The 15351-nt window shown below is 47.6% G+C and overlaps 1 protein-coding gene across 2 annotated transcripts in view; it reads left to right on the top strand.

Annotated features, from left to right (window-relative positions):
- LOC141972025 (cyclic AMP-dependent transcription factor ATF-7) overlaps positions 1-15351 on the top strand; it is a 66109-nt gene that overhangs the window by 19230 nt on the left and 31528 nt on the right. For both annotated transcript variants that reach the window (XM_074929759.1, XM_074929760.1), the window contains exon 2: positions 1907-1975. In XM_074929759.1, the coding sequence (XP_074785860.1) occupies positions 1928-1975 (48 nt within the window). In that variant the 5' untranslated portion in view covers positions 1907-1927. The remainder of the gene's footprint in view (positions 1-1906; positions 1976-15351) is intronic.

Raw genomic sequence — 15351 nt, 5'->3', positions numbered from 1 at the left:
TGGTGGAAGCGCAGAAGGATGGTGGGGAGAGCCCGATCCTTTTAATGTGTCCTCATCTTGCGCCCGGGTCACCTCAAGCCTTGGCCAGGGTTTTAATCTTCCTGGTGAAGATCCAGAGCTCTGCTGTCTCCTGCCACAGCACCCTCCAGTTCCACAAGCCCCAGGTCACTTCTGGGGGCTTTTCTAGGAGGGCTGCTGTGGTGGGTGGATGTTCCTGGCGATCTTTATTGCCTTTATTATTACGCTTCTCCTGTGCTAGGGAGCGTTTTGGCCGCTCGCCTCTTCCATTTGTGAGAGGGCTAGTTATCCTTTGTGAGTTCATATTTGTGTAGGCCCTGGAGTTTTGCTTAATAAATCCAAACACAGTTTAATGTTGTGGACGTCTCTCCCTTTTTTGTGGGAGAAGAACTGGCAGCTGCTTGCTCGTAGCTTTTGGTTGTGACCATTGTGTGCTGTGGCTGAGCTGGCACTCGGGGAGGGGAATTCCACTTCTTGTAGCCACCCATTTTAGCTGCACGCTGCCCTAGCACGTGGTCATAGAAAAATAATTTTTTTTTTTTTTCATATTAAGCAACAATTGATTTCTGAGTCTTTTCAACAAAAGCAAAAGGGACTGTTTTCTGCAGCGCATGCATTCACCCTCTGCTGCTAAGTCGCATTCTCAGAGCACTTTCTCATATAGCTCCTAAAAATAACAAGTCTCCCCACCCTCTCGCTGCTGCTCGGCGCGTGTGTGCGTGCGTGTATTAATGGTTAGAAATGCAAAAAGCTAACTAAAAGAGCCTGTGTCTTCGTGAACGCGTTTTGGCCCCGTTCTGCTTTCGTTTCTGCTCTTGGCTGGAGCAGGCTGACATGCGTCGCTGAAGCCAAGTGCTGAACTTGGAGGAAGAGATGCTGGAAGCAACGTGAACAGCCAGAACATGTTCACACAGTAAACCCCCTGAAGAGATAGCATTTGCTTTATTATAGCTTTTTAAAATCCTGCTATAAAAATATCAGTGGGTGGAGGGAACCATTATTTCTTGAATTTGAGGTGGTGGGGGTTACTTTATTTACTCTTATTTTTTATTAATAAGAATAGCTTCACTTGTAGCATAATAGGACTGAGTGTTTTGTTATCCTTGGCTATAATCTGTGATAAACTACCCCTGCCATCAGCCTTGTAGTTTACCCACTAGGGAGCCAGATTATTGCCTTGTAAAACGGAGCACCACTCCTATAATCCCTTAATTAATTAAATGACAAATTTTAGTTCTCTCCCATTGAAAATATAACTTGTACATAGAGAGGACTTGGATTTATTTGATCGCTTCTTGCTTGCACTTTTTTTTTTTTTTTTTTTTCCCGTAGATTGCCACTGTTTTTTACTTGTGTGTCTGTGCTTTCTACTGTAAATACTAAGGGAGGATGAGGCAGGCTGTGCCCTTCCTCACCATCCTCCATCCGGGGGGTGTTTCATGGGTCTTCGCTGCGCTGGGTGGCCCTTTGCAAGAGATGAGCCTTGTCCCCTTGTCTTGGTGCTGACACTGAGATGCAGAAAAGCCTTTGACCCTCTGGAGAATTGGTGGTGACCCTTGGTGGGAGCCCAGGGGTGGAAAACTCCTGCTCCCTTCCTGCCCCTTGGCCCACACTGTCTCGCTGTCACAGTTCCCAACGAGCCCTTCTAAGCTGCGACACGGCGCTTTCTCTTCACACGTGAAAAATCGACTGGGCCCTCTGAAGTCTTATTTAAACTTGGGTTGGATTAATTTCTCTTCTCTGATTGTGTCTAGGGTAGAAAAAGATCCTCCTACCCTGCGAGCGCAGCGTTGATTAATTACAGCCCTGCAAAGGGCAGCTTCTGCTCTTGATATTTTTAATTTTTTTAGCTTATTTAACAATTTCCTCTTCTCTCCTCTCTCCTCAGCTTAGCTCAGCTGCATGAAATATGGGAGACGACAGGCCGTTTGTGTGCAATGCCCCCGGCTGTGGACAGGTACGTTTACAGTATACTTTATTGTGAATGTGTCGTTGTGAATCAAAGTGGCTGTTTTATCACTGAGGCAAAGAGTTTAAAGCCGGTGTTTTACGTGATCACTGGAGGTAATCAGATCAGAGGATTTGCAGTGTGTAAATTCAGGTTATGAGCAAGTGCAGGCACTCCAAAGTAATGAAATTTGCCTTGCTTTGTGGCGTATTGTTATTCTGCTGGTGTTTTCCATGAGACCCACACAGCCCAGAGAAAACATGCTGATCTCCTGTTAATGTTTTCTGATAACATTGCTCATCTTCTTTCAAGGCTATTTAACCAAAGGACAGCTATTCCTTCTCTGTCGGGATGAGTTAGCTGCTATAGCATATTCTGTAAAGCAGCTGAGAATGTGACAGTTGATGGTTTGTGTTACGTGAACCCCAAACTGCCACAGTCTATTCTGGGCTGGCAAGAAAAAAAAAAAAAAAAAAGAAAAAAAGACCCATTGTGAATTTTTCCTCCACGGACAGCACGATAGAGCTGGCTGTGGCCTTGCAAAAACTTTTACTTGCTTTTTTAGGGCAAATAATTCTGGCTTTGAATGACTCCCATCTCCTTTCCAGTCGCACGACCTTTCCCGTAGGCGAGTGGAAGTTCCGTTGCATTTTGCTTGGTTTTGCACTAAAGTTGGTGCTTTCCCAAAGCCGAGCCTAAGGTCGGGCTGGTGCTCGGTGACTCCCGGGGCACGTTAATGGGAGGAACAGGGGGATTGTGCAATTATTGCTGGGGCTGTTTTAGCGGGAGCTGTTAGAAACTGGGGATCCTGTGGGAGCAGAGCCCTGTGCAGAGCCCAGGGAGAGCTGGGTTTGTCTCTTCTGAAGCGTTTGAACCTCAGAACGCTGAGATGCCTTTTGTAGGGAAAAGCAGAGGGCGGAATTGTGGCTTTTAATTAGATATTAAGTGATGTGCACACACTTTGTTTTCCTGGCTGCAACCGTTGGATGTCGGGTTGCCAAACTATTCTGTCTGTGACGTGTTTGGGAGCTGTAACTGGTCCCAGGGTACTGCCCCTGTCCCCGTCCCCCCCCCTGCCCAGTTCTTCAGTGTATTTGATATCTCAATGCCTCTTGTGGGTCTCTCAATTGAAATTAAAGTTAATTCTGCATCCCCAGGGCACATCCTCTGAGACCGCCTGTGAATTCTGTGACGCATTTATTTTTATAGCACAGAAATGGGTCAAAAATCTCATCTGGTAACTCTTGGGGACTGGGTCTCTTTAAAAATACACAGGGCTTCTCAGCTCTTTGGTCATTCTAGTCTCATCTGAAGCATTTTCTATCCACTTGCAGGTGATCTTCCTCTTTTTTCTTTTTTTTTTTTTTTTTTTTTCTGTAGGCTGCTTTTTATCTTGAACTTCTTTGCCTGTGAAATTGTGCAAGTCATTTATAAAATGTATTAGCTGTATTTGAGCACTTAATGATGTGAAGACTTCAATCATACAACCTTAAAATCGGATTCAAACAAGCAATTAAGGCAAACAACAATGTATTTAAATTTAATCTCCCACAATCTCCCACAAATGACATATAAAGGTGGTTGCTTCCTCCTTTCGCTGTTCCAGACTGCTGCTTATGGGTAATTCTGACAATTCTTCATGTTAATATTGAAATGTTAGAATCCGGGTAATTCATACCGGTATGATTCATTGTGATCTAACCTGACCTCGTGCACAGTTTCCTAGAACGTCCTTCAATACCTGTTCAAACCAGAGCATGTATTAAATAGTGATGATCCAAGCTTGATTTAAAATATTTCCAGTGATGGAAAATTCACCACAGCCCTTGGTTAAGTTGTTCTAATAGTTAATTGCTCTCACTGGTAAGGAAAAATTATGCCTTATTTCCAGTCTAAACCTGTTCAGCTGCAGCTTCCAGGCTGTGGATCTTGCTAATTTTTGTTTGTTAGACAGAAGATCCTTCCTATCAAATTTCTGATGTCTGTAGGTGTTTGCTGACTGATCAAGTCATCCCTTAACAGTCCTTCGGAGCCCCGAGTCTCTCCCTCTAAGTCCTAGTGTCTTACGAGCAATTTTTTTGCCCTCTGTTCTGTACATCAGCCTCACGTTGAAGGTTTTTAAGAGCCTTTTACAAATCCTGCTCGCTGCTAACACGCAGCTGGCGAAGCGCCGTGGTACCCGAGAGCTGCACAGACCGTCGTGGAAGGATCATCAGCTAAAATTCCCCTTTGGTGAGCTGTGCTTTCTGGGGCAAGCGGAGTAAAAATTGCAATGAGCTGGACAGGGTAGAGCAATGTCTAGCTTTGAATATTAAAAATAAATCTGAATTTGAAGTTGGGAGCGGATGGTGGCCAGCAGCTGTCTGCGGGGCTCGACCTCTGAAGCACATGCTGCATTGTTTCCTCAGCAGCTTGTGCTGCCTTTTGGCACTAAACCCTGAGCCTTGACAAGCCCCCGTGGATCACCCCATCAGAAGTGGCTTCTTCACGTGGACTCAGGTTAAAGCGAAGCCTTCGTAAAGGTCCGAGGGGTCTGCACCTACCTCAGTTCATTCCCTTATTCCTAAAAGCTCCAGACCCTTTTCTTCAACCGTAGGGGACAAAAAGGGGCAGTGAGCTCCGTGTGAGCTCCTGCAGAAACATCCTGACCTGCCCCAGGTGCTGAGTGTCTGCGGCTCCCGTCAGAGGCTGGATGAGCCAGAATTTTGAGCTTTCTGGAAGGTAACCTGATGTTTTTTTCACCCAGACACACAAATGCATGCCCAAGTGCTGCTGTGTCATTGCTTACAGCACGGGAAGCTTTTTTCCAGCTCAAAACCAAGCCAGACTCTGGCTGGCACTGGGAAGGGAGACTTCCTTGTAGGATTCAGCCTTTTTTTTTCCTGATTCTCCAAGACCTTCGGGTGCATTTTGCTTAATTTACGTGGTGGCTCTTGAGCTTCTTTGCTTATCAGGGTCAGCGTTGTTGGGATAACGCCTGGCTCGCTGTGTCCTTCCACCACAATGGCTCCATTCCTTTCTCTCATTTCTCAACCTTTGATCCCGTGCCCGATCCATTGGCCTGTTTTTAATCCCCGCAGATTCCTGCTCTTTTGGGTGTTCCCCTGTTTGAGGGGTGCGTTCTGGTTTGGGTGGGCTGCTCCCATGGGAACGAGCTGCTTTGGTCCTGAGTAAATTGGGATGAGCTTCTGGATTTCACTGTCAGCTGGGAAGGTGGGCACGGGGACAAATCACCCCATCCTCTTCCGCTTGCTAAAATTAGTGATCTGCCTCTTGCAAACGCTGTGCTGAGCCGTGCAGCAGCATGGGAGGTCACGGGAGAGGGAGAAGGGAGAGCAGAGCCAAACTAATTTGAACAGGAGACTGGAGACAATTACTGTGAAGCCAGCGGTGATTTTCCGCCTTTGGTTTAAAGGAAAAATAAAAATTTCCTTCCCGGTGTCATTTCTTTGAACGATTAGCTGCTTCTTTCCCACTGTAGCTGGTACCAGCCCCATCTTTTATGCTGGATGCCCTTTTTTTCCTCCTCTTCTTTCACTGTTTTCTATGTAGAAAAAGGCTGAAAAATCTAACTTTTCAGGGAAGTGAGGAGGGGGAAGAGGGAACAGCCACTGAAAATAGATGAGCAGACATTGCTGTAACCCCCCCAGCATCACAGCTAGTGGGCTTTCAGTGGGTATGTAAACATGTTTTGGTTGCTAGGTCTTTAATGGTTGTTATTTTTGGATTCTGTACGCGATCGCTTCCCAACAGTGAGTCTGCTGTGACACAGCTGACTTCTAAATGTGCCGCATATACTGCTTTTAAAAAAGATTCTTCCCAAGGTCATTTATCTGGTCTCTTCTCTAAGGGGACAGGTGACACATTTTTCCCTGACCCCCTTCCCCCAGGCCCTCTCTGGGTGGGACGTGGCCCCCCCCTGCTGCTGTCTGAAGGCAAGGAGGGAGGTGGAGGCAGGCCCCTGCCTCTGAAATGTCTGTGGAAGATGTAGAGCGCTGCCTCAAGTAAGGCTTTCGTTGAATCTGTTGAGTGAAACTAATCTGGGGGTGGTGTGTGCTGCTAATCGTTATTAAAATCTTCTAATCCCATTTAAAACATACTGAGTGATGAAAAGCAGCCTCAGCGCAACCAAGTGTTGGCTGTAAACTTCAGCCTTGCCATTAAAGTTGAAAGGTATTAACTAAGTCTGCATAATGAGACAGCTCTGACTCATTAGCGCAAGGTAATTAAAAGTTGGGCTGTCCTAAGGCATCTAGAGCAAAGGTCTGGAAGGAAGGCAGGGGCTTCCGATGCGCTGGCGCTGCTTCGTTACCAAGAGCTCAGTGTCTGCCTCTAGATCCTCCCTTATAAAACCGTGTTCAACCCTTCTCGGGGTGCCTGGGGGCTGGCGAGGTGGCGGTGTGAAATGTAGGTTGGTCGATACAAATTGCTAATTGCTAATTTGTGCTAGATGGGTGATAGACGTCCTGCTCCGACCGTCGTGCCTCCTCTGCTCCTCTCCTCAAGGCTTCGGGAGTGCTGGATGCTCGAGGCTTTATGAAGTGTCATAACGGAGGAACATCTTTATTAATAAAACTGTTTTGTCCACTCCTGTTGCCCAAACTAATGGAGGGACCATAATATTGAATATATTCTACTGGGACCAAGACTTTCCCTAGCCTCTGCCTCCCCACTCCACACCATTTCACTTTTATAAGTGACACAAATCATCACTCAGGTCCTAATTCCAGCGCTACAGTTATACAGGCCATTTCCTCAAACAATCGTTTGCTTTTTAAACCCACCCTTAATTTAACAATTTATTCCCCTTAAACCCATGCCACTGAGGTGATGCTCGTGCAGTGTCCAAGAAACGCGAAGCCCAGAACTTTCATGAGGCCAGAAAATGATTTTTCTTCTTTGTGGTTTATTGTATCCTCTTATCTTGTCATATAATAGAAATAATGTTTATGGCATTGAGGCCTCAGCATCACTTGGCATTTAACCAACCTCAAAAGCAGTTTATTGCTTTGTATACTCTGCCGCCATGACCATTATCCCTTAAATCTCTATTGCTTTGTAATATACGAGGCAACAAATGGCTTCTGCGATTGGTTAAATGTGGAACCGAAGCTAAGGTGTGTTTTGTAGCTTGTATAATCCAAACGAATATAGATTATTCCTTTTATATGAGTCCTGGTGTAGAGAGGGAAAAATGGCCCTCTTCTCTTTCCAAGAAGCAGCAAGCTCTCCTCATCACAGTTCAAACTTTGAGGTGGCCCAGGAGGTGCATGGTGAGGCCGCTCCGAGGTTTGCTGTGGGATTTCCAGCCGGGGAGTTCTCGCTGTTGGCAGCCTGAGCTGTGATTTGTGCCGGGATCTTCATCCCAGTTGCAGGTAGGGACCAGTTCCACCAGTATGAGGAATGAGCCTTGTTCCTGTCTCTGTGTGTCAGTCCCTGGGGTCTGTCAGTGGCTGAACATCCTCAGTGGCAGCAGATTCACAGAATGACAGAATCATCCGAGTTGGAAAAGTCCCTGAAGCTCCTCCAGCCCGACCATGAGCCTCCCCCTGACCCTTCCCAACTCCCCCAGATCCCTCAGCGCTGGCTCAGCCCGACTCTTCAACCCCCCCAGGGATGGGGACTCCCCCCCTGCCCTGGGCAGCCCATTCCAACGCCCAACAGCCCCTTCTGCACAGAAATCCTTCCTCAGAGCCAGCCTGACCCTGCCCTGGGCAGCTTGAGGCCATTCCCTCGGGGCCTGGCGCTGGGGCCTTGGCTCCAGAGACTCATCCCCCCTCTCTGCCCCCTCCTGGCAGGGAGTTGCAGAGGGCCAGGAGGTCTCCCCTCAGCCTCCTCTTCTCCAGACCAAACTCCCCCCTAGTTTCAATCCCCAGATTGGTCCAAGATGAGCTGTTGTGATTAAGAGACAGAATAATACAGTGAAGCAAGTAGGTGGGCACACAAAGCAGCCCAGAGGTGAGAGGGAGAAAGTTCCTGTGCCCGTCTGGTTTACAACAAAGCATCTTTCTTTTGCAAAGGTTTGCTTTGTTACGTCCTTCTCACCTGCCACTTACGGGCTAAAGCAAAAAGGTAATAAAATATTCCCTGTCTTGAAGCTGCCAGGAGTCAACTTTACTCACCCGAGACAGTGCAGAGGGATGTCTCAGCCTCGCTGGGGCTTGCAGCCAGCCCTGGCCAGGACCACGCGTGCACAGGACACGTGTTGGATTTGAGTATAAGCAGGTACAGAAAGAAATACTTGTGTGTTGATTTAACAGCCTCCTGAGGGTCTGCCTCTTGAGACTTTGTTCCTGAAGCTTATAAAGGGAAGCCAGACAAACTGCGTAAGAAATTCAGAGAGTTAAAAATCGAATTCTTTTGAGAAACTTCAGCCCAATTGGCTACCTGCTGTTAGAGCAAACTGGAATTTAAATGGTTATTAAGCAGAGTTATGACACCCTGTCCTCCAGTAGAAATTGTTACTGTCCTGGCACGGGAACTGAGTGGGACTGGACTTGGACACAGGCGCAGGGTGTTTTTTCCTAAAGAATCCAGGCTCCTAACACCCACTGATTTAATGAGGTAGGAGCCGTTATGTCTTTGGAAATTGGAGCCTTATTAATCAGGCGAATGGCTTCTGTGGAGCAGGGTGGATGATGCCAGTCACCAAAGCTGCATAGGGCTGGTGAGAGTGGCAAGCCAAGAGCGGGGGCTCACAACTGCCCCTTCCAGGGTTACATGGCACGATCGACATCAGGTCTCAGCTCCGGGGCCCCCCAGGTGACGTGGACACCGCGATGCCGGGGGACCCCAGCGAAGGGCTGAATCACACAGGGAAGCAGCTCCCACCCGGGTGGCACAAAAACTTCCCCTACGTGCCCGAAAGGGTCGAGCTGCGGCTGACGCCCCCCTCTACCAGCCAAATATTAAAATGAAAAACTGTGGATGTTAATGATGGAGCGAGAATAAAATCCTTCTCTGAGGTTTTTGTTATGCTTGGGCACAGATACCCCTCGTCTGTAGTTAGCATGCAAAGTCACGTATGTGTTGTGTCCCTACTGCACCCAAGTGATTTGAAGAGCTGAGCCATAAACTAGAGTTTCTTTTCTGTTTTTTAAATTGAAGGAAACGTCTGAAGCTCCGTGGTGAGGAATTCCTAGCTGTATACGCCTGCTTGCTTCACATCTGCAGCTTTTTATTTGAAGCTGCCACAGCTGAAATAAAATTCGACGGAGAAACATCTTGGTTAAAGGTCTTCTATTATTTCACAGGAATGCAGGTTTCCCGAGTTAATTATTTATTTCAAATTAAGACCTTTACAGCTGCAGTACCTGTGCATCAGGCACAAAATGGCAGATGCTACACAAATCTCCGAGCGTTTACAGTATGTAATGGGTCTGCGTAAAAGTAGTGGTGGGTTATAGTAAGTCTTTAGGTTGTTAGCATCAAAAGAAGTGAATTAATTTGAATTGTAACTCATGTATTGTCAGCAGAGTAAAATGATATCTCCTACCTCTTGCTGAAGGTATTTTTGGAGGTGGGGAGGGGAAAGCTAATTTTGAATAATAATAAGCTTGAGAAGGCATCTGAAACCAGTAAACGTTTATTTTTTACACTCCTATAACTTAAAAACGGCCAAACCAATTTAAACCAAATTGGATAATAAAAAATATTGCTCCTAGGCTGAGCCCCTGTATGCCAAGTTCCAGCCTAGAATGAATTTTTATGACCAAATTATAAACCCCCTAGAAATGAAGGTTTAAAATGGAAATGTTGACAGACCTTTAACTACAAAAGCACTATAATAGAACTTCTTTTTTTATAAAATGGCTGTTTTAAAATATAATTAAGACTTAAATATTATTTAATAGCAGCATTTCCTGTAAGTTAAAATCTTTATCATTCCTATGGCTGGGATTCATTGCCAGTTCTGAGAATGCCAGCTCTGCTTTGCATTTGAAGCACGTGTGCGGTGCTGAACTGACACAGACACTTGTCTGTCAAATGGAAATGGGTCTGGACAGCTTTCCAAATTCCCCTTTTCTAAATAAGAGCCTGGATGCCAACGGACTCCCTGGACCTCTGCACAAATCCTGCGGCTCCGGGAAGAAAGTGCCGCGTAAGCCTCTGCCAAAGCCTCAACTTTTAATAACGTGAAACGCCGGTGGTTCGTTCTTTGCCGGAAAACATGTTTGCATCCCCTCTGGCTGATTAGGTATTAATTAGGAGTTGTGCTTTTAGCGGGATGGCTGCTTTGGTGTTCTCAGCACACGCTGTGACAGCCTGTCAGGGCACTTTGGGAAGCCGGGGACCGAGCAGCCGGTCTGGCCGGTGAGGACTCTGGAAGCCCCTCGTGCTGCAGAGCGGCGGCTTGTCCTTGCAGGAAAAAGAAAAGGCTTTTCTTCTTTTGCCAGGGCTTTGCGCAGGCATCTCCCCCCTCCCACTCACAGCTCCGGACTGCAGCCCTCCCCGATGCCCTTTTTATTAGCGCTGGTGGTCTCGTGCCAGGGGGCAGGATGCTGCTGTGCAGCTGGCACACCCCCCCAGCAGCATAGGGCTTGGTTTTCATCCCCACTCCCTTTCTTGGAGTGCCTAATTCCTCTTATTTCACTGCCTTTCTCCCCCCCCCTTCCCCACGTGAAGTGCTGCCGTTTAAAAATAACCCCCCGGGTGGTTGCTGCAGTGCCACAGATGCAGGGATTGTTGCAACACCCGGTTCCCCTCCTGGCATATGGCCGGCTTGAAAGTGGAACTAGCAGTGGGAGTGTAACAGTTGCTGCCTGGTGTCCTCTCCCTTTTCCTGCTGGTTTTCTTGCTCTCTGCTGTCCTTCTGCCGGTGAACAACCTCCCTGGCTTTAACCCTGCTGCCGAATCCCTTCTCGTTGCCATCAGGGATGCTGATAGCAGGATGCTACCCATGAGATCCTCACCTTAATCTGTTGGAGTGATAGGTTTTCTATAGGTTTCTGTAAAAAAAAAAAAAAAAGTTTTCATCAGAAGACAACACTAGAAAGCAACGTAACCTGGAAATTGGGAATATTTGTAGGTGAATCTTGTGCGTGCACACACGCTGTTGCTTGCCCTCTGTCTCCTTCCTCCTGGGAGCCACGGGGGTTGCTCTTCCTTCTGCAGCCACATGTCAAGGGCTGGGTGTGCAAGAGCAGCTTGTCCCTCCTACCAAGGGACAGCCACAAGCTGGGACAGCCACCCCTACGGCCATTCGGGGAGGGGGTGGTGGCTGTGCTAAAGGGCAGGCACTGGAGCAAAATTTATCCCCGAACTGTCATTACACATATTTTAGGCTGTCGCAGTGACCTCCTCCTGTGTGTACTGCCTGTGCAGCGCTAGAATTTGACTGGCAAAAGGTCACTGGAAGCCACAGTGGAGATTCTTGATAATGCTCTGCTACATATTTTGCTGGAAACCTCCCAGATCTGGTTGATGAAACGTATTTGTGGGTTTTTCTTGTGTGAAGGAATTGCTTGCTAACACGAGTTGGTTTAACGTGTACACAGAGATAAGTCACTTGAACTCTTTTGTTAGTTCCTTTCTAGTTCAGATTTTCTCAGAAACGTTTGGGCTGTGACTTTGCTTCTTGCTCTGGAGACGCAGTGAGGTTTGGCAACAGCTTTTACGTTTCTGTTCCGGTGAATGCCTTGTTCTAGAACAAGCCCTCGTTAGGATTTCTTCGCCATATTGACTGCTGCAGCAATTAAAATGAAGAAATAGCACCTCTGGATTTGAAGAAATAGCTGCGTGCTTTTCTCCTCTATCGTCTTAGAGGTGCCGTGCCGAGGCTGCGGAATACCTAATAACGTCTTTAAAATATGCAGAAGCCAGCTTTAATGCAGGTCCTGTCAAAGAAAACGCTATCGGAGGATGAGCCGTGCTGCAAAGCGCCGGCTCGCCGGCCGCTGCTGCCGTCCCAACCCGCTCTTCACCCGCTTCATTAGCATACTTGTTCATTTTGGCGTAAAAATGGAGTATATGAGGCGGCACGCAACTAGTAAACCTATTTCATGTGGCAATAGAATAGCCAGTAATGGATGTAATTGCCCTTTTGGAGCACCTCTTGTCCCAAAGGATTCTTCGAAGCGCTCACAAATCACATCAGCAACGCACCTCCCGCCGAGCTGCGGCGCTGGGGAGGGTGCGGCGCTGCTCTGCCGTGCGAGGGGAGCCCCTCCTGCCAGCGAGACGGGGGCTGAGGGCTCGGAGGTGGCGGCACCCTTTGCTTTAGAGCCGGCTTAAAACTTAGTTTAACCTTCCTCGGTTGGCAGGAAGGGCGCCGAGTAGCGCTGCGGGGCACCGAGCCTGATTTTTGTGGAAAGCTGGACTGTGAAGCCATCTGCTTTGCGATGGGTGACTTGCAGACTCAGCAACTATAAATATATATCGAGAGAGCGAGCATGCACCAGGAGATGTTCTAAATAAATAGTCATATGTAGATCTACATCTATATTTATAAGAATATAAACGTAGCCTGGCTGCCAGGCTCCTTTACCGGGGCTGTTTGGTGCCTCGCACTTGAGGGCAGCAGGGAGGAAAATCAGCAGCAGTTGTTACTCTGGATGTCGACGTAGGAGAGCATCCCCTGCTTGAAAAGCGGCCTCTGCCCAGTCCTGGGGGTGCTGGTTTGGCAGGGTTACCCCCGAGGCCTGCGTGCTTCCCTCTGGGCTCCTTATTTCCAAGAGGACGTTGCCATTCTCACCCTGCAGAGCACACGGGAGCCCCCCCTCCCCACGCTCTGTGTGCTCGGGCGGGCCAGCGAAGCCCAGCGAAGCAGCTCGCGAGTTTCTCAGCCACTGCCAGGTTTCTAATGATTGAAATTTGTGTTTTTATTTTACTTGAGCCATATCCTTCTTGTTCCCAGATGATGGGATGGTTTCCACTTTCTTCCGTGGGGTAGAATGAGGAGGGAGGGTTTCCCCTTTCTCGGGAACGTGATCAGGGCTGCAGAAATCCCCCCAAAGGAACATGGCTGTGTACTTGCAGGGAATGGTTTCTTCTTTTTTTTTTTTTTTTTTTTTTTGATTTAAGGGAGTTTCACAACCGTGGAGTTTCTGCTTTGAACGAACTAATCTCAGCCCAGTCCTTACCTAAAGCTCTTGCTCTATATCAAAAATGCAAACTGCGTGTGCTGCTAGCACGAAGCCATAAATTGAGCCAGGCTCTTTTATTAACTTGAAATTAGACTGATCTAAAAGCTTGCTTGTGGTCTTGAGCTTAATAGGAGCCGAAAGCTGCCGGTGGCTGCATGCTCCTGCAGCCAAAGCCAACCTGCAAGTGTTACCATGTTGACCGTGGCTTGTGAGTTTAACCTCATGTGATCTTATCTCAAGAACTGCAAAACCTGTTTTTCATCCGCGCTATGTGGCAGCCGCTGCCCCTCGTAAAGCAAATGAGAAATAGGGCGCAGGGTTTGGAGGGTTTAGAGGGAGGAGGGTTGGTTAGGAAATGAGAGAGCGAGCTCAAGGTACAATCAAAGCCTGCCTGACGCTCAGGATTGAATTTTTCCTGCCTCTTTTCAGCTCCGGGTTTTCTTCTTGGCCAGTAAAATATTTCCTTATGTTAAAAACATAAGGAGGACGAGGATGTTTGGTTTTGTGGTGGGGTGGTGTTTTTTTCTGTTGTTGTTGTTGTTCAAAGCCTGTCTGCTAATCTCTGAGAAAACCGAGTGCTTTGTACATCACTGCGTGAACAGATCACCTTATTCCTCAAGTGCCGATGCAGCACGTAGCTTTGACAAAGACCTTGTTATCATGCCATCACGGCTGCATTTAATTCTCAAAAAGATGCCTGAGTTTGCAGGATTTTCTGTAAACTTCTTGCATAAAATCCAGCCACGCTGTTGCTTAAGGACAAAAAAAAAAAAAAAAAAGTAGGGGGGGACTCTGCCTGGGGTTTCCATCTCTTTCTCTAGCAAAAATGATGCTGAGGAGGCTGCTTTGGGTCGCAGGGAGGAAGACAGGTGTGTTTTCCTTTGGCTCCTTAGACCCTGTGCGGAGTTATTAGTAACCAACAAGCCCATGACCTGGTTTTATTTCAATATTTAAATAACTGGGGGATTTTTTTTCTTCATCATCCCACTTTCCTTGTTCAGTTCTCAGATCCCCAGAAAGAGACAACTGAGCGTTGCAGTGACACGAGGAGGCAGCTAGGAGATAGGAGACGGCTCTGGGTAATTGGCAAGGCAGCTAAAATCCTCTTTTTTTTTTTTTTTTTTTTTTTCCTCCCAAGGATGCTCGCCGGGCATTGTTGGATGGCGGAGCCCGCTCCGCCCCTCTGCGGCAGCCGGGTCGGTGCGGTGCTGGCGCAGAGCAGCGCGTCGGGCGATCGATGCGGCGATTCCCGAGCGCGGGCGAACGGGAGAGGCCGACCCTGTCCTTACACACTTGGCGAGGAGAAAACCCCCCCAGCATCTTATTGCTGGAGAGCAGGGGGGTGTGTGGAGAAAAAAAAAGAACCTTTAAGCCCTAATATCTCCCGTCCCTTCTCATGTGAGATCTGAGAATGAAAGCAGAGCTATTCATAGAAGGAATTTCTAGTCATGCTTTTTTTTTTTTTTTTTTTTTAAGCTTTCGGGGGTTTTTGGCTCATATTTCTCTCCTCTCGGTGGTTGCTGCTTTGCATGAGAACCTTCCTGAAAGAGTCAGTTCTTGGGCCGAGGTGTAAAAGCTCCCAATAAATACCATTTCTTTCGAGCAGCTCTTTTGACGTGGGAGGAAACGTGAGATTTGTAAAGGACTGATGGATTTGCTGGGCAAACACTGCGTTATCCTGCCGCTGGGGGGGTTGCGACGCCGTAACCGCACAAAGAACTGGCGTGTGCGTGTCGGCGAGGAGGAAAAAAAAAAAAAGAAAGAAAAAAGTACCTTTTGGGCTTTTTCTTCTCTGTGCTTCTCTGCGGGCACGTGGCCGATCTGCAGAAATCCCCTTTGTGTACAGGAGGTAGCCAGCGGGGATTTTTTTATTCTTTCACCCCTTCCCTGGGTTAGTGGTTCTGTCTGGAGGAATTTAGGCTGAAGAGGGTCCTGGGGGCGTTGGCAGAAAAAGCTAAGGTGGGTGCAGGAGGGGGCTGAGCTGTCGTCTCTAACATCCCCCCCCCGCCCCGCCGTTGCTGAAAAGATCCCCTGCAAATCTCCTGCCGTGGTAAATCTCGGGAGGAGCGTGGCATCGTGTTTATTTAACACCTGCTTAATGATGCAAGCTGAGAAACTGCACCACCACTTTCCAAGCACTTGTACCAGCTGTTTTGCTCAAATAATTTTTTTATATGCCGGATTAAAACAATAAAAACATTAAAGTCCTAAAATTCCCCCTGAGAGTAAACATCTAGACAATAAAGAATTGTGTGTGTATAAGGGATGGGGTGGGAGAGTTTTGCAGCAGTGCAAAACAAG

This window comes from Athene noctua, chromosome 30 (genome assembly GCF_965140245.1).
Source record: "Athene noctua chromosome 30, bAthNoc1.hap1.1, whole genome shotgun sequence".
Taxonomy (NCBI): domain Eukaryota; kingdom Metazoa; phylum Chordata; class Aves; order Strigiformes; family Strigidae; genus Athene; species Athene noctua.
The sequence above is the reverse complement of the archived record's forward strand: the minus strand, read 5'-3'. Positions and strand labels throughout refer to the sequence as shown.